Source organism: Pteronotus mesoamericanus, unplaced genomic scaffold (genome assembly GCF_021234165.1).
Source record: "Pteronotus mesoamericanus isolate MK-2021 breed Mesoamerican mustached bat unplaced genomic scaffold, CSHL_Meso_final scaffold_83, whole genome shotgun sequence".
Lineage (NCBI taxonomy): Eukaryota > Metazoa > Chordata > Mammalia > Chiroptera > Mormoopidae > Pteronotus > Pteronotus mesoamericanus.
In genome coordinates, this window is record NW_026555328.1 from 3,496,719 (window position 1) to 3,522,123 (window position 25,405).

General features: G+C 37.2%; 4 protein-coding genes across 4 annotated transcripts; 2 read left to right on the forward strand and 2 right to left on the reverse strand.

The window, feature by feature from the left end:
* Positions 1-2,145: 2,145 nt before the first annotated feature.
* On the forward strand, positions 2,146-3,075 carry LOC129062591 (olfactory receptor 5T2-like). Its single transcript, XM_054563593.1, has one exon. It carries the CDS (start codon positions 2,146-2,148, stop codon positions 3,073-3,075), a length of 930 nt encoding a protein of 309 aa, XP_054419568.1.
* A 3,658-nt stretch (positions 3,076-6,733) lies between these two features.
* On the reverse strand, positions 6,734-9,146 carry LOC129062772 (nucleolar complex protein 3 homolog). Its single transcript, XM_054563815.1, is given in 3 exon segments — positions 6,734-7,527; positions 7,530-8,122; positions 8,124-9,146. Coding segments are annotated over 3 exon segments (2,391 nt in total). The 5' UTR covers positions 9,128-9,146.
* Positions 9,147-14,875: 5,729 nt separating this feature from the next.
* On the forward strand, positions 14,876-15,817 carry LOC129062706 (olfactory receptor 8H1-like). Its single transcript, XM_054563724.1, has one exon. It carries the CDS (start codon positions 14,876-14,878, stop codon positions 15,815-15,817), a length of 942 nt encoding a protein of 313 aa, XP_054419699.1.
* A 6,732-nt stretch (positions 15,818-22,549) lies between these two features.
* Positions 22,550-23,494, reverse strand: LOC129062603 (olfactory receptor 5F1-like). The gene has a single exon (XM_054563607.1). It carries the CDS (start codon positions 23,492-23,494, stop codon positions 22,550-22,552), a length of 945 nt encoding a protein of 314 aa, XP_054419582.1.
* Positions 23,495-25,405: the final 1,911 nt, after the last annotated feature.

Here is a 25,405-nt window from a genome sequence, read left to right on the forward strand (position 1 = left end):
ATGTGAAGTTCATCAGATGGATTAAGTACCCCAATTCATTATGTTGTAACTTTTTTCTTTCAATACATAGGATTCAGCCTAAACTCTGCCTTCTCTGACCTTTGATATGTGTAATTTCTGGGTTTTTTGCCTTTAATCTTCCCAATAATTATATGATAATACTTTCTCTTGATAGTGACAATTTTTCTAGGTAACCCTGACTTCATCTGTCCCAGAAGACCGTTAGTATGTTTTTTGTTCTCTATTTTTTCCCTTTTCTTTTGTAAAGGATGATTTTTATTAATTTTTAACTGTATACCGGCAAACACACATCGGTGTATATATAAATATGCAGAGTGGAAGGACGGCCATAGCAACAGTTGTCTCTGGGGAAGGCGCTGAATTGGACGGAAGGAGGAGCTGGGAGGGGATCGTCACCATTTCCTCTCCGTATTTCTGCACCTGAGCTATTGTTTTAGGAGCAAAGGTGCGTATATTATAATGTATACTTTTGAAAATATAAGAGGTACACAATTAAACAAATGAGCAATATGAACAGGGAAAACTATTTTACACAAGTGAATGTAGTGTTTTAACAGTGTAGAATTTCCTGGGAAAGAGGAAGGCGGCCTTCTCAGTCTTTGATTCCAAATGGTTCCCTCTCTCACTAAGGGGATCCTGTCAATGTGCTGAAACTGGAGCTTGACTTGCAATATGAATTAAGATAACATGCAAAATATAATTGGCAGCAATTGTGTGCCCTTCACGCTGACTCAAATTGTCTATGGGTGAGTACAAAAAAATAAACAAATGACTACGATAACACACTTGAATAACATGTATCCTCCGACCAGTGCTATATTATGGGCTAATAATAACACATTCAGTTCAGGTTCTGGTATCACTTTGATTCCTAATTTAAACAACCACGAGACCACGTGGGAAAGATTTTTTTCTATAACTTCTAACTGATATCTTGCTGTTTATTTACTTTTAAATAAAAGTTTTCTGTCTAGGTTCAATCATTATTTCTTACTGTTGTTGTATTTTTAGTTACTGATTTTTATGAACCTAATTGCTACCTTTAACTAGTTGCTGTTACACTGAATCCAAAATCAACAATATACAAGTGTAATACTCTAAAAGAAAAATTGTATTTCTTATATTTTCTTATCATTTGTTCATTTTTAACCACAGGATTTTTGAGAAAGTAGGTAAACATATATTAAAAACTTAGACTTCCAAAAATAATACAAATGAACAAATATTTGCCCACAAAGGATAATATAATGTTGAGCATCTGAAAACCAAATTCAAAGAAACAAAAACTGTCATATAAGTTTATATTAAAACATAATCCATGTTCTTGAAATAATATTGATTATTTTTAATTTAATCTTTATTGTATTTTTCCATTACCATTTAGTCCTCTTATACCTCCTTCTCCCAGCAATCACCACGCTGTTGCCGGGTCCATTAGCCTGCTGTGCTTTCTGCCCACACCCGCCTCCCGCTAACATCCCACCCCTAACAGCTGCCATCTGTTCTCCATCCATGAGTCTATGTTTTGCTTGTTAGTTCAGTTTGTTCTATAGATTCCACACATGAGTTACTTTTTATTCAATAATCAAATGAAGTTAGAAGATTTTTAGATTTAACTCTTAAAATATTATAATTCACTAGGCTGTTAGTGTGTCAGACAAACCTAATTGAACACATTCTATATTTAAAGTTATTTTAAAGATTTTATTGTATTAATATATGTTCCCCTTCAATATTTACTGTGTTTTGATATAAAATTAATCTCATCAATATATAATGAATTTTTTTAGTGCTTTGCTTGTATTTTAATGTTATTTAGTAAGAAGACAACAAATGGTATTCACTAGTGAACTACCCATTTGACTTCACAGTTTTTAAATAACATGAGTTGAGCCTGTGAGTTAAAACCCAAATTTTCCATTTGACTCTGTAGTGAGTGACATCAAGCTTTGACTCTCAGCCATGGTGCTGGATCTTGAACTGCAGCTGAGAAATTATTCACTGAAAAGAAATAAATATGAAGACATAGGTCACTTTAACTGAGTCACAGTATTGCTCATTTGGCCAGAGCAATATGAAAACAATATTATAAAAATCTTCAGGTATTTTTCATGAGGTTTCAACATGAAGAATGTCACTGAAGTTACTATATTTGTTCTGAAGGGCTTCACAGACAATCTAGAACTGCAAATTATCCTATTCTTCCTGTTTCTTGCAATTTACCTGTTCACTCTGATGGGGAACTTAGGGCTGGTTGTATTGGTCATTGGGGATTCCCGGCTCCACAATCCCATGTACTATTTTCTGAGTGTGTTATCATCTGTGGATGCCTGCATTTCCTCAGTGATTACACCAAATATGTTAGTAGATTTCCTGTCAAAGCAGAAAGTCATTTCATTCCTTGGATGTGCAACACAGCTGTTTCTTGCTTCAACTTTTGCGACCACGGAATGCTTCCTCTTGGCTGCAATGGCATATGATCGCTACGTGGCAATCTACAACCCTCTCCTGTATTCAGTTAGCATGTCGCCCAGAGTCTATGTGCCACTCATCATTGCCTCCTATGTTGGTGGCATTTTGCATGCTTGTGTACACACAGTGGCCACATTTAGCCTATCCTTCTGTGCCTCCAATGAAATTAGACACGTCTTCTGTGACATCCCTCCTCTCTTCGCTATTTCCTGTTCTGACACTCACACAAACCAGCTTTTGCTCTTCTATCTCACGGGCGCCCTTGAGATCATCACCATCCTGATTGTCCTGGTCTCCTATGGCTTCATCCTGCTGGCCATTCTGAGGATGCGTTCTGCTGAGGGGAGAAGAAAAGTGTTCTCTACTTGTGGCTCTCACCTAACAGGAGTGTCGATTTTTCATGGTACCATCCTCTTCATGTATGTGAGACCAAGTTCCAACTATGCTTTGGACCATGACATGATAGTGTCAACATTTTACACCATTGTGATCCCCATGCTGAATCCCATCATCTACAGCTTGAGGAACAAAGATGTGAAAGAGGCAGTGAGAAGAGTGGTTGGGAAAATGGTGCGTAAATAAAGTACCGTTTCTTCCTAACCATTAAACATAAAGTAAGAATGATGTTTGTTTTCCTCTTATTCAAAAAGTTAGAATAAATTTTTTTTGTTTTAGCATATGAGTGTCTTTCTCTTCTTCTTACACCTTTTCCTTTTAAAGTCATAGTGAAACTTCCACCTGCACAGTGTCCATACATGCAGGGAAACTGTGTGATCCATTTGCTTCTTACTTAATTCATTCTCAGAAACACACCACACACACATACACACACATACGTTTACATATATGCTGATAGTGGTTGCATTAACTTGTCAGGTTGGCATTAACAAAGTGCAATGGACTGGTTGATGGTTTATACAACAGAAATTTATTTCACTGTCGTCTATAATCTAGAAGTCGGAGATAAAGTCAGAGGCAGGTGGATTTCTTCTGAGGCCTTTCTCCTTATAAAGACACCAGTGATATTGGATTAGGACTCACCCAAATACCTCATTTTAAGTTAACCCTCACAAAGCCCACATTTTCTAATAAATGAGGTATAGGTGTTCCAAAGTATAGGTGTTCTGATTTCAACATAAGTACTGGTATATATTATGTATATTAACACACACATAGTCAGATACACATGTAATCTTTTCTTTAAATGTGTAGTGTTCACATTGACATTCATAGGATTCCAGGTTGCAAGTACAAGTAATTTTATGATTATATCTCACAAGCTTGAGCGAATACTCCTTAATTGATACCACAATTGTAGTTCACACTCTCCCATATCACTAATCATGGAATCACTGGAATCTGACTCCAGATCAAAATACTCTGCTCCTTCCTTAGGGCTACGCATTAGCAGCAATCGAAGTACGGCCTGTGGTTTGGAGACCACAGATGTTTTGAAAACTTGGTGTCATTACCATGCTGCCTGCAAAGGTGTATCTCACTGCCTTTTATTATTTCATCAAAAGCACAAACATGCAATCCATTCTTTCATTTTTCACAATGTACAGAGAGTAGACATTAACATTTATAAAGATCATACTTCAACTCAAACATGACAAAAGACAAGCACAATTTGGAGAGCCAGCCGCACCTGGCCTGCAGATAGAACTCTTCCCACAGCTGAGCCCCAGCTCATCTTTACGCTTTTCCCTGGAGGCCAGGCCCTGACTCAGCATTGCTTCTGTTTTACTTTGACCCTTCGCGCCGTGTGATGCCTTTGCAGATGCTACCTCTCCTCAGTCCTTAGTCGGAAGAACCAGGGTAGAGGAAAGCATGCCTACTATGTTCACTTTTAGCTCTGCTTCCAACAGACCACATGTTCATTGCAAGTGCATGTGTTCTGTAAGACTAATTTTAAGTGGCAGGGGTCCTTCCCTCTTCCCTTCTGTTGTTATTATTACTATTGTTACTATGATTACCATTATTATTAATTTATTTTATGTGAAAGCCATTTTAATTGCAGCAAAAAAAATTTCCTTAGAACACAGAACACTAAGAATATTTCGTTAAAGTAGGATTAGTAAATTTAAATATCGCCTTAGCAGGACAAACACAAAGCATCTTTTTTCACAATATATTCCCCCCAACAATTTTTCTGCATTTCTTTTCTCCTGTTTGAATTCTATCCCCACTGCTATTCACCCATATCCCTCCTTACAGGTCCCTTCTTAATGAGGTCTGTTTCCATTGCTACATTATAATTTTTTCCCAGAATTCTTTCTTTTTCTTTAATTTTTAATTATATTTTACATTTAAGAATATTCTGTAGTAGTTTCAGACGTACAGCAAAGTGGTTAGACAATCGTTTACTTTAGAGAGCGGTCTCTCTGCTGCTTCAAATACCCACTTGGCTCTGTATATATTTATCTCAATATCATTGACCATACGAGGTCTATCCAGAAATGGACCAGCCATTGTACATATAACAAGAATGGTTTGTGTAACACCAATGTAACCTGGCAGCCAAGGGGAGTAGACTGGAAAGTGCATGTGTGAACAATGATGGCTTCACTGTAGTATCCAGTGGGGGTAGTAGACACTGTTGAATGATCATGTGTACTGTGTGGCTGTCACATTCAAAATGACTGAGAGAGTAGAGCAACAAATATGCATCAAGTTTTGTGTTAAGCTTGAACATTCCTCCGGATACTATTCAGATGATTCAGAAGGTTTTTGGGGAAGATGTGATGAGTGCAGCACAAATAAAAGTGTGGCAGAAATGCTTCAAAGATGGTCGAGAGTCTGTTGAAGGTGATCCACAGTCTGGAAGGCCTGCAACAAGCAGAACGCCTGAGAATGTAGAATGTGCATGGGCTGCAGCCCACAAAGATGGGCGACTGGCAGTGCAGGAATCAGAAATTGATGTCAGGATTCCAAAAACTGCTGTGCCCAGATTTCGATGCAGGGTCTTAGCATGAAATGTGTTATGGTAAAACTAGTGGATTCTGCTACTAGAGCAAAAGGAACATCGTGCATGCAGTTGCTAATGACTTGATTCAAACAACTACCAATGAACCAGATCTCCTCGAGAAGGTCATACTCCGAGGTGAATCATAGGCCTATGGCTATGATCCAGAAATGAACGCCCAGTCATCCCAGAGTAAGTCTCTTGGTTCTCCAAGCCTGAAGAAGGAGCGGCAAAGCTGCAGAAAGACCAGGACCATGCGAATGGCGTTTTTTTTTTTTTTTTTAATTGTGAAGGTATTGTCCATCATGAGTATGTCCCTTTGGGCCAAACAATTACTGAACAGTACTGCCTCCAAGTTATTCATTGGTTGAGAGATGGATCATCATGAAAATGGCCACAGTCATGGGCTACTGGTGATTGGCAGCTTGTTCACAACAGTGTGCCCCTTCATGGATCATGTTTCGTGCCAAGATATTTTTGCAAAACGTCAAATCACTCAAGTGAATCAGCCCTACTACAGCCCACATTTGGTGCCCTGCAACTTCTGGCTTTTCCCAAAACTAAAATGACCTTGTTTTTTCGGGAGGCGGGGGGGGGGGGCAGAAAAAAACAGCTGTTTTATTCAACTATTCACAGGAGAAATTTTTATAACGTGGTCATTAAAACACTTATTTCATACGCCATTCTTAGAATATGGCAACAGATGTTACATAAAATATTACTTTATAATTGTAAGAATATGGCATTTTACCTGTACAGAAGGGGGAAAAAAAGTCCTTCAGTTTTTTTTAAGTTTTAGGGATGGGTACCCTCTATCCTTAAAACAGAATGGTAAGACCTGGGGCTGGGTTTTCTCCACCCTGGAGGAATTCCCTCATCACCCTTCACAGCATGGCAGAAAAGGCGAAGAACTTTGAAGAGACTAGAATCACAGACAAACTTTCTTTGAAAGCAGCCATAATGAACATTCATATATTTTTTAGAGGCCAAATTAGTTAATATGTATATTAAATTTTAAAAAGGCGACATCACTAAGAAAGAAGTTTCCAACTATAAGGGGAGGAAAAGGCTTTTGATTTTCCTTTCCAAATGAAAGGACATTTTCAGAATTAGGGCAGAATCCTGTGCCATGCTAAGGAAAATTCTTTCTCTGTTAATTTTCTCAGGAAGTTTCCCTTGTACAAAAGAGAAGGTCCTAACTGAACCATTATCTTTATGTGCATCTGCACAAATACACGAATGTACAGCAAAGTCCACTGGCTCTTCCTTTTTCTACTACCGCAGTGACGGCTTCAAATATTTGATGAGATCCAGAGGCAAATGAGTAGCAACTTCACTGCAAAGTCTTTTGGTTAGTTGATTTAAATCTTCATTCAAAAATGAATCCCCTTGCAAAACTTTATCCTTCTTTTGGGGGCTTGAAGTTTCACCAGGAGGATTGAATGTCATTGCTGCCATGCTATAAGCCTCAAAAAGTTCCACAGCAGATCTTCGGCTCAACTCTGGTTTGAGCGTTTCAGAGCCTTCCAGAGGGGCCCCGGCGATGAGGTGAGCTGCGAACCTCCGCACGACGGGGTGGAAGTGCCGCCGTAGCACGTGCAGCTCCCACAGGGCGGTGTTCTGAGCGTTACAGTACTCGGGTTCGTCCAGCTCAGGAAGGAAAACCCCATTACCCTGAGAGTCACTGTCAAGCAACAGATCTGCTTTGGGGAAAGTGTGCATTAGTATTCTGTTAGTGGCTAAAATGCCAATGCTTGAATCTGGAAGAACATGAAGAGCAAGGGTGCAGAGGCGCTTGATGAAGGCAAGAACTCGTTGCTGAGAAACCTGCTTTCTGCGCTTCGTCAGCATGACATCGAGGCACTGGAGCACAATCTCAACCCCTCCATTGGTAGCACCTGCATGTAGCTTGAACAGTGTTTTGTAAAGATGTGTATAGAATTTCATTGGATCAATATTCAGAACATCACCTTGCCCAGAAAGAATATGAAAAGCCGTTTGGACACAGTGAAGACTTTCTTGATAGCTTAGGTTACCAGACTCAATGAGGTTATGTAGAACTACTAAAAATCATCAAAAAACTCCACATTTATAAGGTGAGCAAACTTGGCAAGACCTTCCAGAACTGCTGGTAGGAACGGTGACTTCTGGGCTTTCTTCAATATTCTGAAGTATGTTACGAACACAACATTCAAAGTCTCCGTGTGCAATTTCAGCTTTTTCTCAGTGCTTTCTGCGGCTTCTGCCTCCCAAAGCTCTCGCTCTAGTTTCTCTTCTGCTTTTTTCCACTTTCTCTGCATTCTTGACAGACTTTTTCTCTTTTCCTTGAAAGTCATGAACTTTTTTGGTTTATTAATGTCCTCTGTATCTTTCTTCACTTCTACTTCTTTGATTCTTAGGCACAAGAATGTTTTTAACATCTCTGGCCTAACATCGTAATTTCTGCCCTTCACAAAACCAGAAATCACTTTAATTACTCCAAGGGATGCTTGGCCTAATTTATCTTGTTTAAAAAGTTTCTTTACTGCCTCACAGCACATTTCAGATATCGATTTTGACACATCATTCATGAGAGGGACGATCAGTACGATGATGTTGTTGTGAAAGTTGAAATGAGGCAGTGCCACCAACAGCTCACACAGACTCTTCACCGCCACTTCTGCGTCCTTTGTGTGTCTTTAAGGAAACTACATTACTTTTCTTCAGTTTCCTTTGCTTCCAGTCTTTGACCTTTTGCTCCAGATTTTCCAAATAAAATTTGTATTGGCTAACAAGGCCTTCTTCAAATTCTCTTAACTTTTGGGTTTCTTTGGGGACCCTGGTAGATTTTTCTGCTTCTGTTAGGGGACATATTTTATAGGAAGGGGTAATGTCTTTAAATAACTCCATCAGAGAAACTACCACCAGCTTTTGAACAGTAACAGCCACATCAGGATTCTGTTCCATCAGCATTGAACGTAATTCTTCCAATTTTTAAACATTACTTTCTGGATCTGATAATATGGCAGACGCCAAGGCAGCAATATGCAGTTTCTTCTCCTGAAATTTCTTTTTTCTCTCAATTACATGTTTTTCTATAGTCAGCTCTGGAACAGGATCTTCAATAATCTCTTCCTCAGGTTCCATCTTGTTTTGATCCTCTTCATCCTGGTTAGTGTCAGTAACTGGCTTTTCCCTGGTCTGTGGGATTATACCACTTTTATCTTTGATAGGAAGCAAGTGAATCAACTCCTTCTCTGGTGCAGTTTACAGAGATCTTGGTACTTTTTCATATTTATCTCTAACGTGCTCATGCTTTCGTTTTTTGACATGAACAGGCTCACTAGAAGAAAGATCTCTCGTTAGAAAAGATGCTCTTTGTCCTAAATCCCTCATAAACTGTAAGTCATCTTCATCCATCATATCTAAAGGAAGGGCTTCCTCTTCCTCCTCTTCCCTCTCAACCCTTTTACCTGGTCGTTTTTTCTTTGGGTCCTCCAGGGGAACAGGTTTCTTAGACACAGCATCTTTTACAGCTTGCCTTAGTTTCCTCTGTTCTTTTCGGCACTTCCTGATATTGCTTTGTTGTTTATATTGCTTATTTTTTAGTTTATTTTCAAGTTTGACTTTACTAGTCTTAATCAGCTTCCTAAAGCTTGGGACCTGTTTTTTATTTCTTCTCGCCTTCATCCTTAAATCTGAAAGAAGCTCCAACGGGACAAATTCACCAGGGGTAGGAATAATCCAGGAATCCCGATGAGAAGACCCACGTGTTACAGCCTCAACACTGCAAACCGGAAACTGTAAAATCACCTTTGATAGGGAAAAGGTTTAAGACCATTGATGAGGTTCAGGAACATATGAAGGAGCAGCTGATGGCAACTGGGAGAGCTGTGTGAGGTCCCACGGTGCCTACTTTGAAGGAGACTGAGGTGTCATTGTCTTATGTGCAATGTTTTTTGTATCTGCTGTCTTCTTCAATAAATGCCTCTATTTTTCATATGGCATGGTTGGATACTTTCTGGACAGACCTCATATTTCCCATGCTGTAATCTACATTTCTGTGGCTATTCTGTAACTAGCAATTTGAAATGCTTAATCCCCTCCCTTTTTCTTCCATTCCTCTAACCTGTCTCCTCTGACAGCTGTCAGTCTGCTCTCTGTGTCTGAGTCTGTTTCTATTTTGTTTGTTAACTTATTTTGTTCACTGCATTCCAGATATAAGTGAAATCCTATGATACTTGTCTTTCTTTGTTTTGCTTATTTCACTTAGCATAATACCCTCTAGTCCCATCCATACTGTTACAAAAGGTAAGATACCCTTCTCTTTTACGGCCAAGTGAATTTTCATTGTGTAAGCTACCACAGCTTTCTTTATCCACTCCTCTACTCATAAGCTTTTTGGCTGCTTCCAAATCTTGGTTATTTCTATAATGCTACAGTGAACATAAAGGTACATATATTTTTTCAAATTAGTGGTTTAGGTTTCTCCAGATATATTCCCAGAAGTAGGATCGTTGGGTTCATAAGGCAATTCCAGTTTTATATTTATAAATTTGTCTCAACTTTTTTAAATTTAAATTTATTTTTTCATTGAGTTTACTGGGGTGACTTTGTTTAGCAAAATTATATATGTTTCAGGTGTACAGCTCTATCATACATCATCTATAAATTGTATTGCGTGTTCATCAGCCCAAGACACATCTCCTTCCAACACCATTTATTCTCCCTTTCTTGTAGAGTTTTATTTGTAAATTTTTAACTAGATTTTTAAAATATCTATTTATTTATTTATTTAGGAGAGGGGAAGGGAGTGAGAGAGAAAGTGAGAGAAACAACGGTGCAAAAGAGAAACACAGATCAATTGGTTGCCTCTTTTACCTGGTCCAACTAAGGATGGAACCCACAACCCAGACACGTGCCTGGACAGGAAATCTATCTGGAGACAATTTGGTGTGTGGCATGATGCCCAACTAACTGAGCCATAGTGGTCAGGGCTCCATTTTTAAATTTTTGACATAACTCCATACTGCTTTCCACACTGGTAGCACCAACCTGCATTCCCACCAATATTGCGTGAGGGTCCCCTTTGTCCTCCTCCTAGCAAGCAATTGTTGATTCATGATGATAGCCATTCTGAAAAGAAAAACAAACATGTTCATCATATCTTTTTAATATTGGGACAGAGAACTTCTCAATTGTTAATTCATTTTTTAACTGTAAAAAGATACTTTCTTGATAAACCCATTTTTCCCAAACACTCTTTTTATTGCCTTTGTACATATTTGTTCCTCAAGACTTTTATAATATAATACTTTGGACCTGAAATTTTGTACATTCATCAATTTAAAAATCTTCATGCAATGATATACATTTAGTGGCTAACTTCTAAAAATTTTAGATCTCTACTATTTTGCGATATGGCAATAAAGCTCAGTAAACTTCTTTTTGATATTCTGTGTATGTTAAAAATTTATTGCCTTTCTCTTGATATTTATAGACTTCTTGTGGTCATTAAAAATAAATTCTTAAACTAAGTTCTTAACTCATTTGTTTTATATTCTATGAGACATGTTGTAAAGCTAAGAATTGATAAATTTTGTGGAAAAGTAGAAACTTTAGTCAAGTGGAGTACTAAAATTTCCTTAATATTTAAACTTTTTCCTGTATATACCCTTGAACTTCTGTTTTATTTTCCTGTTATTTAAGGATTATTTAAAAACATGTGTTTTTATTTTCCATGCATTTGGTGTTTTTTTTTTTGAAAACCACTTTAATGAAGTATGCTTGACATGTAAAATCTGTACGTATGTGATATATGCAATTCATTGAATTTTTCCAAAAGTACACACCCATATGTATTAGATATTGTCAAATTTTTACCCAAAAGGCTACAACATGGTACCATACGCTCTTATCTCTGCCTCTTGATGAGCAAAAAGTGGGATTTCTGGGTCAAAAGGCAGTTCCATTTTTGAATTTTTGAGGAAACTCCATACTGTTTTCCACAGTGGCCGCACCAGTCTGCATTCCCACCAGCAGTGCACAAGGGTCTCTTTTCTTCACATTGTGGCCAGTACCTGTTTGCTGATTTATTGATGATAGCTATTCTGACAGGTATGAGGTGACATGCCTTCATTGTGGTTTGAATTTGCATCTCTCTGATGATTAATGTGATTGAACATTTCTTCGTATGTCTTTTGGCCATCTGTACAACCTCTTTTGGAGAAGTGTCTATTCAGGTCCTTTGCCTGTTTCTTAATTGGATTGTTTGACTTTCTGGTGTTGAGTTGCATAAGTTCTTCATATATTTTGGAGATTATATCCCTTGTCAGATGTATCATTGCTAAAAACATTATTCCATATACTGGGTACCCTTTCCATTTTTGTTGGTGGTTTCTTTTGCTATACAGAAGCGATTATTGAAATAGAGTGCATCGTTATTTTTATAAGTTGTTTAATTTTTTATTTTACTAGTTCAAGAGAGTCTTCTAAGTGTCTTTCAGTAGGTAAATGGATAAAATAACTATGGCAAATTACACAATGGAACACTACTTGGTCATAAAAAAGAAGAAAATTTTATGGTGCTACAGCATGGATGGACCTGGAGAATATTTTCCTAAGTGAACTTAGCCTGTGAGATAAAGACAAACACTATATGATTTCACTCAGATGTAGAATGTAATGAACAAACTTAATTAACGTGCAAAATAGAGAGACTCATAGATAGAGAATGGTTGGAGCTCCTTGGAGTCTGGGGAGTGGAGGGATCGAGCAAAAGAGAAAAAGGGCTCAGGGACACAGTGCGGTGAATGCTAAGGGAGGCGGGTGGGTAGAATGGAAGCGGGGGTAAGGGGGTAAAGAGTAATGGAAAACACAATAAATAATATCCTATTTTAAAAAGTAGATCTTTATCCACACCAACAAATTATCTTCTGAATTTCTAGAATTTTAACATACTTTCCTATAAAACTTCCTTTTATGAGATTTAAAAAAAAATCCTCACCCAAGTGTATGTTTATTGATTTTAGAAAGAGAGGAAGGAAAAGAGAGAGAGCAAGAGAGAGACAAACATTAATGTGGGATAGAAACAGCCATTGTTTTGCCTCTTACAGGTGCCCCAACTGGGGCTCAGACACACAACTAATTTCTTGCCCTGACCAGGAACTGAACTCAAAACTTTCTGGTGTGTGTGATGACATTCCAACCACCTGAGCCCCCCCGCCAGGGCAGCCAGGGCAGTGAGGCTCACTTTCGTATCTGCAGGAAGGATGATTTCATTATCATGAAGTGACTCAATATTCACAAGAACATTTTAATCTTATTCTTAGTGGATAACTTTTCAGAGTATTCTTTTGCTTTTTCATCCTGGACAAATAATTCTCAATAAAATAGTTTGGTTTTCTTTCCGTATATTAATTTTTTAGTCATATATAAGAAAACACTTATTTTTTCACAGAGTGCAGTAAAATAGTTAAGCAAATTGCAGAAGTACCACTACGTAGATGAGTGGGGTGATTGCCAAAAAAAATGAGGAGATGACACCATAGTTTCCTTATGATGCCCTAAAATAGTCAACAACTGATGACCCATTCAGAGGGAAGTAAGTGATGGGGAACAAGTCCATGCATCATACAAAAAATTGTGGGTTTTATCACAGGCTAATGTAACATCGGTCATGGTCTGTCATGAAATCCTGGTCGTAAAATGAGGACTGGAGGCTATACATACAATATAATAATTATAGAAATCTCTAGATATGCAAATATGCATTGATGAAGATAAAAAATAATTGGGGAAAATTCATCAAAATGTTCCAACATTTCAGACCTGTTCTCATTTTGTCCTTTGAATTTTGTTGCATTCTAATTATTTTCTAATGAGCAATGATAGTATGATAGTATCACACTTGTAAACACAAAAAGGTTTCATTGTGAAAAATGATTTATTCCATCCCTGATGGTCTCAGTTACAGAGCAATTGCATATGTCTCTAGAAATGGCTTCCCCACCCACCTCCCCATTAAAAACTTAGAGGATCACAAACGATGATGAAGCCAGGCTCTTCACCGTGTGCCATCTAAGGAAAAAGGAACTGTTTCCTCAAAATATGACATAGCTGCATTTAGTCCCTGAGTGTTTGTCCTTGGAAACAGGCCAAAAATCCTTCCTTGGAGACTGGTCTCCAGGGATGAACAATGTTGCATTATCCTGGCTCCCCAGTATATGATGAGGTGCCCTGGTAGAGAGACAAAACATACTCTGCTCCTCGTGTGCTCACAATAGCTGCCTGATATTCCTTTTAGACACGACTTCCTGGCAGATTTTCCATTTGACCAGGATCTTAACAAAATTTTTAAGTTGACTTGTTTTTGTTTTAAACTCAGAATAAAGCAAGATGAATGCACAAAAATTTACAAAGAGCTTAACTCAAAGAAAAGAGTACAATACAGAAACTCTTGACTCAACCGGTTCTCATAGTTTATTTGTGAGAAAAAGTTGAGGTTGACAAATTTCTTGCCAGATAATATTGGAAGAAGGGTGATTTTTTCTTTCTCCACTGACTTTTGCTCTTGGTAAGTGTTAATCTCAAAACTAAAGAACTTCAGTTAGGATCAAATAAAATGGGGGTATTTTCAAAAAAATATACATACACGTATCACTTAGACCTTACCCTAAACAATGCCAGATTCTGTGAAACCAGCAGTTTAGAGTTGATGGCATTATGGTCTGCAAGCCAGGTAAATGTTTTAAAACATAATTTTTGGAAGAAATCTGATTTTGGATGCTCCACTTAGGGAAACATATCTTCTGGAAATTAATACTAATATGTGGTCTGTAACTGGGATCCCTTAGGGTGAAATTTATTTGTGATTACTATTAAATAATTTTCACAACAAAAGGACAGTAAATGATGCATTGAAACTGCTTTTCTGTTATTATTATAGGTCAAACATTTTTTCTCAGGTTTTCTGAATTATAAACAGAAATACAGTAAGAAGAGCATGTTCTCCAGAGCCACTCTGTCTTAGTAGAAAGGCAGAGCCAACAATTAATAGCTCTGACTCTGAATAAGTTACTTACTCTGACTGTGCCCTTTAACTCATTAAAAAAATGAGGCTATAAGTATCGCACCCGTGGCATAATATTGTCATGTGGAGTAAATATATTAATAAAGAAAAGCATCTAGACCAATGTCAGGCTCATTCTAATTAAGCAAAATGATTGTTTTTATTATATCATACCCAAGGGCCAATGTATGCCTACTTCTATATTTTGCAATCTAACTTAATTCTCCCACCATGTTCTGTAAGCTACTTATTATTACAAATGTTTAGCTACATTAATCTAATATACGAATAAACATTTATGAGCTCATTCCTGCTGGGTATCAACAGTTTGAATTTTATTTCTCAACAGTTTGAAGCAGTTGAACAGAATGGATAGAAGGAATAAGACAGATGTGTCTGATTTCATCCTTCTGGGACTGACAGATTCCGAAGAGATCCAGCGGGTCCTCTTTGTAGTATTTCTCGCGATATACCTGATGAGTGTGCTGGGAAATGCAGGGATGATATTAGTCATCCACCTGGATCTCCAGCTTCACACCCCCATGTATTTCTTTCTCAGTCACCTCTCATTTCTTGACCTTAGTTACTCTACAGTCATCACACCTAAAACCATAGAGAACTTACTGACGTCCTCCAAGTACATTTCATACATAAGCTGCTTCACCCAAATGTACTTTTTTGTCCTCCTGGCTGCCACGGAATGTCTTCTACTTTCCTCAATGGCCTACGATCGCTATGTAGCTATCTGCAGCCCTCTGCACTACCCAGTGGTTATGTCCAAAACACTCTGCTGCTCCCTCATCTTTGGGTCCTACTCCATTGGCTTTATGGACTCTACGATCAACATGTGTTTCATGAGCAGACTGCATTTCTGTGATTCCATTGTAATCCATCATTTTTTCTGTGACACCTCCCCAATTCTAGCCTTGTCCTGCACCGACACTCGAGACATTGAAATCATTATATTCATTTTTGCTGGCTCTACTATAATGGTATCTCTCATCACAATATCTGTGTCTTATCTGTCCATTCTGGCTACTGTCCTGAAAATTCCTTCCACTTCTGGAAAGAGAAAAGCCTTCTCTACATGTGCCTCCCATCTCCTGGGAGTCACCGTCTTTTATGCCACTTCTATTTTTACGTATTTAAAACCAAGTGAGTCCTATACCTTGGGCAAAGATCAAGTGGCTTCTGTTTTTTATACTATAGTGACTCCCATGCTGAATCCACTCATTTATAGTCTTAGAAATAAAGAAGTAAAAAATGCTCTCATTAGACTCATGCAGAATAGAAAGGCTCAGGACAATTAAAGTAACATTGTTTCTGAACAGTTACCTTCTTTCTTACTTGTTTTCTCTGCAGTATTGTCTTGGTCTCTCCAAAAACATTGAAGCCTTTTCATTTGTTTTTATTTCTGTTGAATCATCTTTGCTTAAACTAATATAATCTTGGACATTTCCAGAAATATGTCTTTTAAAATTGATATTGTAATAACAGGCCATGAAATACATGTTAAATCCATGGTTCAATTTTATTGATACATTTTTTTAAGGGAAAGTGATGCACAAAATGAGAAAATATACATGTCATTTTTTAAACTGTGGCCTAGAAATTATCATGCCTATTCCAAAGACACAGAATTTTATTATGAAAAAGAGCTCAATTTTTGCACAATCATAACAGTTTCAGAAATCACTTCATTTATTATATTGAGGAGAAGTGTAGCAGAGTAATTCGGAGCACTGTCTTTGGAACCAAACATTCTAAGATTAATACTATAGATCTATAAGTCTTTTAACTGTATAAGCCTCATACTCACTTAAGTTTCCATTTCCTCAGTTGCATAAGATAATTAATAATTCCAGGTTCCTATACTTATGTTAAATATGAAATCAGACAATGGATGTAAATCTTTTAAGGCAGTACTAATAAATGCTGGCCATTGTATTAGAAGGCTTCTTCTATTCCTGCAATAGTTTTAATACATAATAACTTTCTTAAAGATCATTCACTTGTGTTTTATAAATTACTTTTGGTTAATTTAATTGGTGAACACTCAAACATCTAGGGAATGACTCAGTGTTTTACAATTTTGAGTTCAGGCTGAATATTTTAACATCAAAAAATTTTTAATATTATTGAAAAAATTAAGAAAATGGAAAAACCTTCGCAATTGTTAACAGTTTTGTATGTGTTCTTCTTGATCACTGATTATTTTTGTATGTGCACTTATTATACACATAAGCAGAATTTATGTCATTTTTAATTTACTTTTTGCAGTTTTCTATTCATCCTTCCATGTTTAATCTTTGTCATTGAATTCAGAGATGGATGTGTTATTGGTACATGGGGAAAAATCAAGTCTTTCATATTACAATGCTTTGGACCTGAAATTTTATAAATTGATCAATTTTAAAGTCTTCATGCAATGATATATCTTTCTTGGATAAGTGCTAAAAATTCTACTTTTTTGTGCTATGTTAATAAGGTTTAGTTATGGCTTCTTTTTTGAGATATAGTATATGTTAAAAAGTCATTGTTCATCTCCAGACATTTATAAGTGTGTTGTGGTCATTAAAAATAAATTCTTAAATTAAATGCTTAACTCATTTGTTTTATATTCTACAAGACACATTGTAAAGCTAAGAACTGATAAATTTTGCAGCAACTAAGAAACTTTAGCCAGGTAGAGTGATAAATTTCTTTTATTTTTACATTTTTCCTGTACATAATCTGGAATGTTTTCTGTTATTTAAAGGTTATTTAAAAAAAATTTATTTTCCAGTTATTTGGTTTTTTTCCAAAACCATTTGACTGAATTTGCTTGACATGTAAAATCTGTACCTATTCAATATATATAATTTATTGAATTTTCCTGCAAGTCTACACCAAATGTATGTTATTTTTCAAGTTGTTTCCCTAAAAGTCTATAGCATCGTGCCACATGCTCTGATCCCTACATCTTGAGAAGAGTTACCACTTTTTAATTTTTGCTGAGAGGATGAGTGTAAATTTTCAAGAATAATGAAGTATCTGGGATTTCACTCAATTTAAAAACTAGCCAGTTAATATGGACACTTTAACTCTGTTCATTCCTCCAGCCCATGATCACAGAAGGTCTTTCCATTTCATTGTGTCTTTTTCGATCTCTTTTAGTAGTGCTTTGTTTTTTCCAGCATGTATGGGTCCTTCACATCTTTTATTAAGTTTATTCCTATGTATTTTATTCTTTTTGTTGCAATTGCAGAAGAAAGTTTTTTTAAAACTGAAAGCAACAAATGAACAAACAAGACAAAAACCAAAAACTCATAGACACAGACCATCAGTATGGTGTTTGTCAAAGTGAAGCAGGTTGGGAGGTAGTAAATGGGTAAAAAAGGGGTAAATGGGGTAAAAATACGATGATGGAAGAAGATTTGACTTTGGGTGTTCGGCACACAATGCAATACGCAGATAATGTATCATAGAATTGTACACTTGAAACCGATGTAATCTTATTAGTGTTGTCACCTTAATCCATTTAATTTTTTAAAAATGTTTGTATTGTTCAAATACATTTGTGTCCATCTTCCCGCCACCACATTCCCCTGCCCCACCCACCCCTCCTCCCACCCTCAATCCCTCTCACTTTGGCTTGGCCCATGGGTCCTTTATGCATGTTCCTTGACCTGACCCTTTCCCTTCTTTGCTCTGTTATCACCCTCCTTCCTTCCCTCTCTCTACTGTAGGTTTCTTTTTTCTTTCAGTGTTGCTGGTTATATTTTCCTTGGTTGTTTGTTTTGTTGATTAGATTCCACTTATAGGTGAGAACATGTGGTATTTGTCTTTCTTATTTCTAGCTTATTTCACTTAGCATAATGCTCTCCAGTTCCATCAGGGCTGTTGTGAAGGGTAGGAGCTCTTTTTTCTTTCTGCTGCATAGTAATCCATTGTGTAAATGTACTGTAGTTTTTTGATCTACTCATTTACTGATGGGCATTAGGTTGCTTCCAGCACTAGGCTATTATAAATTGTGCTGCTATGAACATTGGAGTGCATAGGTTCTTTTGAATTGGTGTTTCAGGATTCTTAGAGTATAATCCCAACAGTGGAATTGCTGGGTCAAAAGGCAGTTCCATTTTTAGCGTTTTAAGGAAATTCCAAACTGTTTTCCACAGTGGCTGCACCAGTCTGCATTCCCACCAAATGTACTAGTGTTGCCTTTCCTCCACAACTTCGTCAGCACTTGTTGTTTGCTGATTTGTTTATGATAGCTAACCCTAACCCTAACTTTTAAAAATAATATAAATACTTTCAGGGAAAAAAAATTACTAGCCTGGTAGCCTATTGGTCTTTGAAGGATTATGACAGAAGACACCAGACTTCAGATCAGTAACAAAAGACATTATTACTCAGAGCAAAAGGAGTAGCTGCAGTTAGTATTCACATCAGTTCCTCACACCTTCCCAGGTGCCACGAGAGTGATGCAGAGGGGTCTATCGGGGTGAAAGTGCACAGAGTGGGCTGCATTGTAGGAGAGGACCACTGCGTTTTGGGTGCTCCTCACTTTTATGGTAAGCAGATTCATGTCTATTCTTTGTTACAAGAACAGCACCTCATTGCTAGTGGAAGCTCACTGCAAAAACAACTTTGATGTGTAGCCCAGGTAAAGAGTAGTCAGGGCTTTGAGCTTCTGGTATACCCAGCAGGAAGGACTCGGGGTACTCAGGGCTCACGGGAGAGTGCCAGGCCCAGTAGAATAAAGGGCGTTAGCTGATAAATCCCTTCTGTTTTGGGGTGGTATGTCTTCCCCAGATTGTCTGTTAGCTCTCTTCCCCATACTGGTGAAGTTTTTAAGTGAAATTTATTTTGGTGACATTGATTAATAAAATCATATAAATTTCAAGTGTACATTTCTGTGATACATCATCTGTATTGTATTGTGTGTTTGCCCCCCAAAGTCAAATCTATCATCATAAAATTTGACTTTTTGTTAAACTTTTGTTACTAGCTATGTTTTTTATGCTAGAAAGAATGATTATAAAATTTTTACTTCTTTGAATTTTGTATTCTTTTCTTTGTGGAATTATATTTGATTCTTCTTTCTAAATACTCTCTAAATTTTTTAAATAACAGCAATTTCCTTTTTAGAAGTTAAAAGTTTAAATTTTTCATGATACAAAACAGTCCACTAAGTTATTTAATCTTTTACTATGCATTATTTTTATGTTTAATTTATTTTAAAACTCCCTCATATGTCAATGCCATTTAAAAGTATGACTTATTTTTGCTTTAATATCCATTTGGTCTAGACTCTGTAGTGACAGCTATTGTTATTGGCTTTTGTTTGCAATTATAGACAAGTATTTGATGAGCATTTCTTTTTTTTAATAATATTCTTTTATGGTTCACCTCTCATCCTGTAGAAGCATTATGTCATTTCATATGTTTATGGACTCTTTTTACTATTCCTATATTTTTTATAAACTGTTTTCATTTTTAATAATTTAATTATGACATATTAAAAAGAGAGAAAACTCTAAAATTGTGAAATTACATAGTGTAAGAATACATATGAACATAGTAGAATGTTACAAACATAATATTGAAGAAAAGCAAGCAATATAGAAATCAGGCTGTATATTATATTAATATATTAAAGTAAGTTTTCTAAAGGTATAGTTTTAGAAATAGAGATTAATTTATTTTTAAAAGGAAAAGCTGGGAATCTTGAAAATACAGACGAGTGGTTGTCACCGTCAAGGAAGCAGGGTAACGACAGTGATTTCAGAGACTTCCGTTATCACAATGCTCGGTTTAAATGGTTTATTGTTGGTTAGGTTCCGCTTATAGGTGAGATCATATGGTATTTGTCTTTCACCCCCTGGCTTATTTCGCTTAGCATGATGCTCTCCAGTTCCATCCAACAATGCAAAGAAGCAAGGCAAATATGACCAGCAACACTGAAAGGAAAAGAAATCAACAGAGACAAGAGGGAAGGGGGGGGGCAGGGAAAGGGAAGGGAAGGGGAAAGTCAAGGAACATATAGCAAGGACTCATGGACAAAACCAAAGGGGAAGAGCTGAGGGAGGGAAGGTGGGAGGGGGCAAGGGAAAGAGGGGGGGGGGAAGGCAGAGACAAATGTATTTAAAAAGTAAATAAATTAATTAAAAAAAAAAAAAAAGAATAAAAGAAAGAGTGCTGTACACCTAAACCAAAACATGATAGTGTTGAGTGCAAACTGTAATTGAAAAATAAAATAATAAAATAATGGAAAAAAAAATAAAATAAATGGTTTATTTATTGTGGGAGGAAAGCTTATATGTGCTCATTTACACTGTTCCCCAATTTAAAATTGATTTGTTATTGTTAGAATAAAGTGAAATTTTATATTTTACGTAATGTAATAATCAAGACTTCCCCAAACCAACGTCACAAACCAAAACGTCAGAAAAGGGTTTAACTGAGTGCTTGTGTCCGGGGTTCCCAAGACCACCATCAGCTTCAATGACTGATAGGTCGCACACAACTCAGAGGAGCCTTTGTGTTGTGCGGCTGGTTATGGTTTGTTAGAACTCAGGACACACACTAAGTCAGCCAGGAAGAAGGCATCAGGGCAGTGTGCAGGAGAATCCAGGCATGAACTTCTGTGTCACCTCGCAGCAAAATCACACAGGCAACACTTAACGCTCCAACTGTGCTGGCAACTCTCATGAAGTGTCACCAGCCAGAACTGCTTCTCCAAGTTCTGGTGTCCCGGGCTTTACTGAGGGTCCATACAAAGACATGGGGGCTCACTAAAATGTCCACGGTTACCTAGTCTCCAGCTGCCCAGCCTGATCTCAAACTGCTGCCGCCTGGCCCGAAGCTGCAGGTGTACAAACACAGGTGTCCTCTGTGGCTCCCGTCATGAGCAGAAACTGCTCAGAGTGGGCCCAGGACACAAAGATGCTCTTATGAGGCAGGACTCTCCAAGGCTTCAGATGTTCTCTCAGGGGCCAGTCAGGTCCGGCCCTGAAGACCTCAGGAATATGCCTCGCTCGGGCAGCCCAGGCTGAGGAGGGTCAGCCCCATCCTGCACTGTGCCGGTGTGTGCAAATATTTAATGCAGACTTCAGGTGTTGATAATAACACATTTTGTGAGTTGTTCATTTGTATCCATGCAATTCTTGATTATAGCTTTTTTTTCAGTCCTTTCATCTTGGTGGCTGATCGTTCCATCTTCGTGACAGTCACAGGCTTTGAAGTTAGCCTCTATTTGGTCTTACTTAATCACTGAAGAAAATATTGTCCAAAACATATCTTAAAAACTTGCATTTCAAACTGCTTTCACTCAAATTAATAAATGAATTTCTCAAAAAGCATTGAATAAAAACCAACATTGATTGATATGCATATATTTAGGGAAAGTAGTAACATAAATCATTCAAGTAAAATAAAACACTGAAAGAATTTGAAAAACAAAAAGCAATAGAGATTGTGTACCAAAAAGGCAAAAAATTTTACATTCACAAAGAAGGGCTTAATAAATATTCTCAGGATCTGAAGAAAGGAAAGCATGATAAAAATCTCAACCAATGCAATAATTAGAAGTCTTAATGGTTTACAATTTAAGTTTGACATATGTGATATATAATAATTTTTACAAATCGCTAGTGCTGAATAATGCATTGGGGAAGAGTATAAGGATAATTACAAGTGTTTCTTATGGCTAGTTATGTGTGGGATTGTGACTTTTGTTGCTAAACAGTCCATACCTTTCTTTCCCTATGCAAGATATTATTACAAACAAACTTTATTCTGAGGGATGCACTGAAGATATGGAATGGTTAGAAGAGGGTCCATGATCTTCTATAAGTTTGGCAACTTATCTTATAGTTGGGTAAATTTAAGGTAATTTTCCTTATACAGTATACATAGATACTTCATTATTACAGAAATGTGATTTCTGTAATGTTTAAATAATTGAATATTTAAACATATTCTAAAAAAGAACTGTAGTGTTGAACCAGCCTTTTAAGGTTAATAAATTCTCTGCTTGGTTCAGAAAATTAACCAAAAAATCACAGAAAAGACAGGATCCTTTTCCTGGTAATTACATCCCACAAAGCCTTCTTTACGTCCTTATTCCGGAGGCTGTAGATGAGAGGGTTCAGCATGGGGATCACCACTGTGTAGAACACAGAAGCCACTTTGTCCTGGCCCAAAGAGTACATGGAAGTGGGCCTCAGATAAGTATAGACGGCAGTGGAATAGAACAGAATTATAGCCGTCAGGTGAGAGGCACAGGTTGAGAAAGCTTTGCGCCTCCCCTCCCCTGAATGCATACAAAAGATGGAGAAGAGAATGTAGGAGTAGGATGCAAGGGTGGCCAGTAGCGTTCCGACTATACACATTCCTGCAAAAGTGGAAAAAATGCTTTCATTGAGGTGTGTGTCAGAACACGAGAGCTTAAAGAGTGGGGGGCTGTCACAGAAGAAGTGGTGGATGACGTTGGAGCTGCAGAATGGCAAGCTGCTCACATAGCTTGTGTTCACCATGGAGTTCAAGAGCCCCGCTGTGAAAGCCCCTGCTGCCATTTTCAGGCAGACTGTCCTGGACATGACCACGGGGTACAGCAAAGGGTTGCATATGGCCACATAACGGTCGTAGGCCATCAGCCCGAAGAGGAGGCATTCGGTGGTGGCCAAGGCGATAAAGAAGTACATCTGCACAAAGCAGCCAGCAAAGGAGATGGTTTTCTTCTCCGACAATAAATCCACCAGCATCTTTGGGGTGATGGTGGACGAGTAGCAAATGTCCACGAAGGACAGGTTAGCCAGGAAGAAATACATGGGCGTGTGAAGGCGGGAGTCCATCCTGATTAAGAGGATCATCCCAGCGTTCCCCCAAACTGTCAGTGTGTACATCCCAGAGAAGAGCAAGAAGAGGACCACCTGTAGCTCCGGGGTGTCTGCTAATCCCCGCAGGATGAACTCAGTCACCAAAGTATAGTTTGCTCTGGCCATATATTATAAAGACAATTTGCTTATATTTGCATTAGCTTAACAGTTTCCCTTTACAAAATTTGACAGGAAAAATAGAAATCTTAATGGAGACATTTATGCATGGAGATAAAAACCTAGGATAATATCACATAATAAATAGTTACTGAAGTTAGAGGAAAATCAGTGGACAAATGGAGGAGCACATGAATTTATTAAGCAATTGTCTGTATTAAACCTGCGTGTACAGCTCTCATATTACTGGTCAAGTGCACAGGCTCCACCTAAGTTTCTGCAAATGCAAACAATACATACTGTTCTCTTTTGTTCTCTACTAGCCCACAATCAAAATGTGCAGGCTAAAAATATCCCTGCTGAAATACCTCCAATTTTCCAAAGAGTATGTAGTTTGAACTCAACTACACTTTTCCCCTCAAGATTACTCTTTTATTCTTCAATTTACAAGTTCATTCATTGCCTTCTGAAGACAGCTGTCCTGTATCTATGTAGCAAAAATAATAACCATTTCAAGTATCCGATATTTGTACACCCATCATATCCTGAAGAATGATTTTGTGATGTTTCATCAAAATATTGCTCTAATTATAATGTACACTATCAAAATAATGCCTTGTAGCCTACACTACCTGTCCACTTTGGTGAATAATAGCATCAAATCCTTACAGCTTTCTCCCTAGTGTCTTACCTGTGTACTCTATTGTTTTCTTTGTCAACAGTTCTCAGTTGTAGCAAAAAGATTTTTAAGAAGAAAATTTTTATTTTAAAGTGTTAAGAAATACAGGGAACATTTGAATTATGTATTTGTAAGAATTTCAGGCACCTTCTGAGTAAGTACATGTTGCTCCACTTTTATTTTGTTTTCTGGAAAGAAAATTGGGTAACCACAGGGGCTATATTATAGTGTTTAATGGTGGAGTCAAACCTCCAGGGGCAGAAACTTTGTCTCAAAAGAAAATACCATATAATCACTTGCATATATACAGAATCAGGCATTGCATTATGAAGTGGTTCCTGATAATAACTATTTTACCTAAAGTCTTAGCCAAAAGAGACAAGAATTTAATTGCCCATTACATTGCCTCTCTATTTGTGTTTTTAGCTTATTCCAAATGAGCATAGCTCACTACCAAACTATTCTTCTTTTCAGTGTATGTGGGGGGTATGTGTGTGTCTATATGTGACCCTCCCTTTTTCTTGATAATTTTACTTCTAATCCAACTCTCTTCTGGCATGAAATTAGTGAGAAGAGGAAACTAGTATCTATTGTACAACATGTAAAGCGGAACTATTACCTGTGTAAATAGGACATTGAATAAAATCCAAATATCTTTTTAACAATTTTAAAATTGTGGGGTTTTTTTTGTAATTACCTGTATCACCTACAAATCTTATTCTACAAGAAAGTGAAATTACAGATTTTTTTAGATCCCAATTCACAAGTAAAACAAAATGAAATAAAGCACATTGAGTATGCAGATGCACGGAGAGTTTACTTGCACAGAGAATTCATAATCTAATTATGAGGTACTATATCACAATTTTCTATCTCCATTTGCAATTCACTTCTACACCAGTTTCTGAGGTGTACTCCTAACACACTCCATTATGTCGTTATAAACAGGTGTGGAATACAAGACATAAAGCTATTAAATGATTTTCCAATGATGAAGCTGTTAGAAAGTAGGAGAGTAAACCTGAACCCAATCTTATACAAAAGAATGCATACCTAGCTACTTAACTTCTCTATCCAGTTTCACTTAACATTTTATCTTACCCATTTAGGTTATACACACGTACATATGTCTACATATGTACATATATGTGTATATATACATATATATGTACATATGTCTACACATTCATGTGTATATCTTTTGGCAAATGCAGTCTTCCAAGCTTCAAAGCAGTTAGGGG

What these genes read in the sequence shown, in the direction of transcription:
- LOC129062706 (XM_054563724.1), top strand. Translation starts at nt 14,876, where the DNA reads ATGGATAGAAGGAATAAGACAGATGTGTCTGATTTCATCCTTCTGGGA.
- LOC129062591 (XM_054563593.1), top strand. Translation starts at nt 2,146, where the DNA reads ATGAAGAATGTCACTGAAGTTACTATATTTGTTCTGAAGGGCTTCACA.
- LOC129062603 (XM_054563607.1), bottom strand. Translation starts at nt 23,494, where the DNA reads ATGGCCAGAGCAAACTATACTTTGGTGACTGAGTTCATCCTGCGGGGA.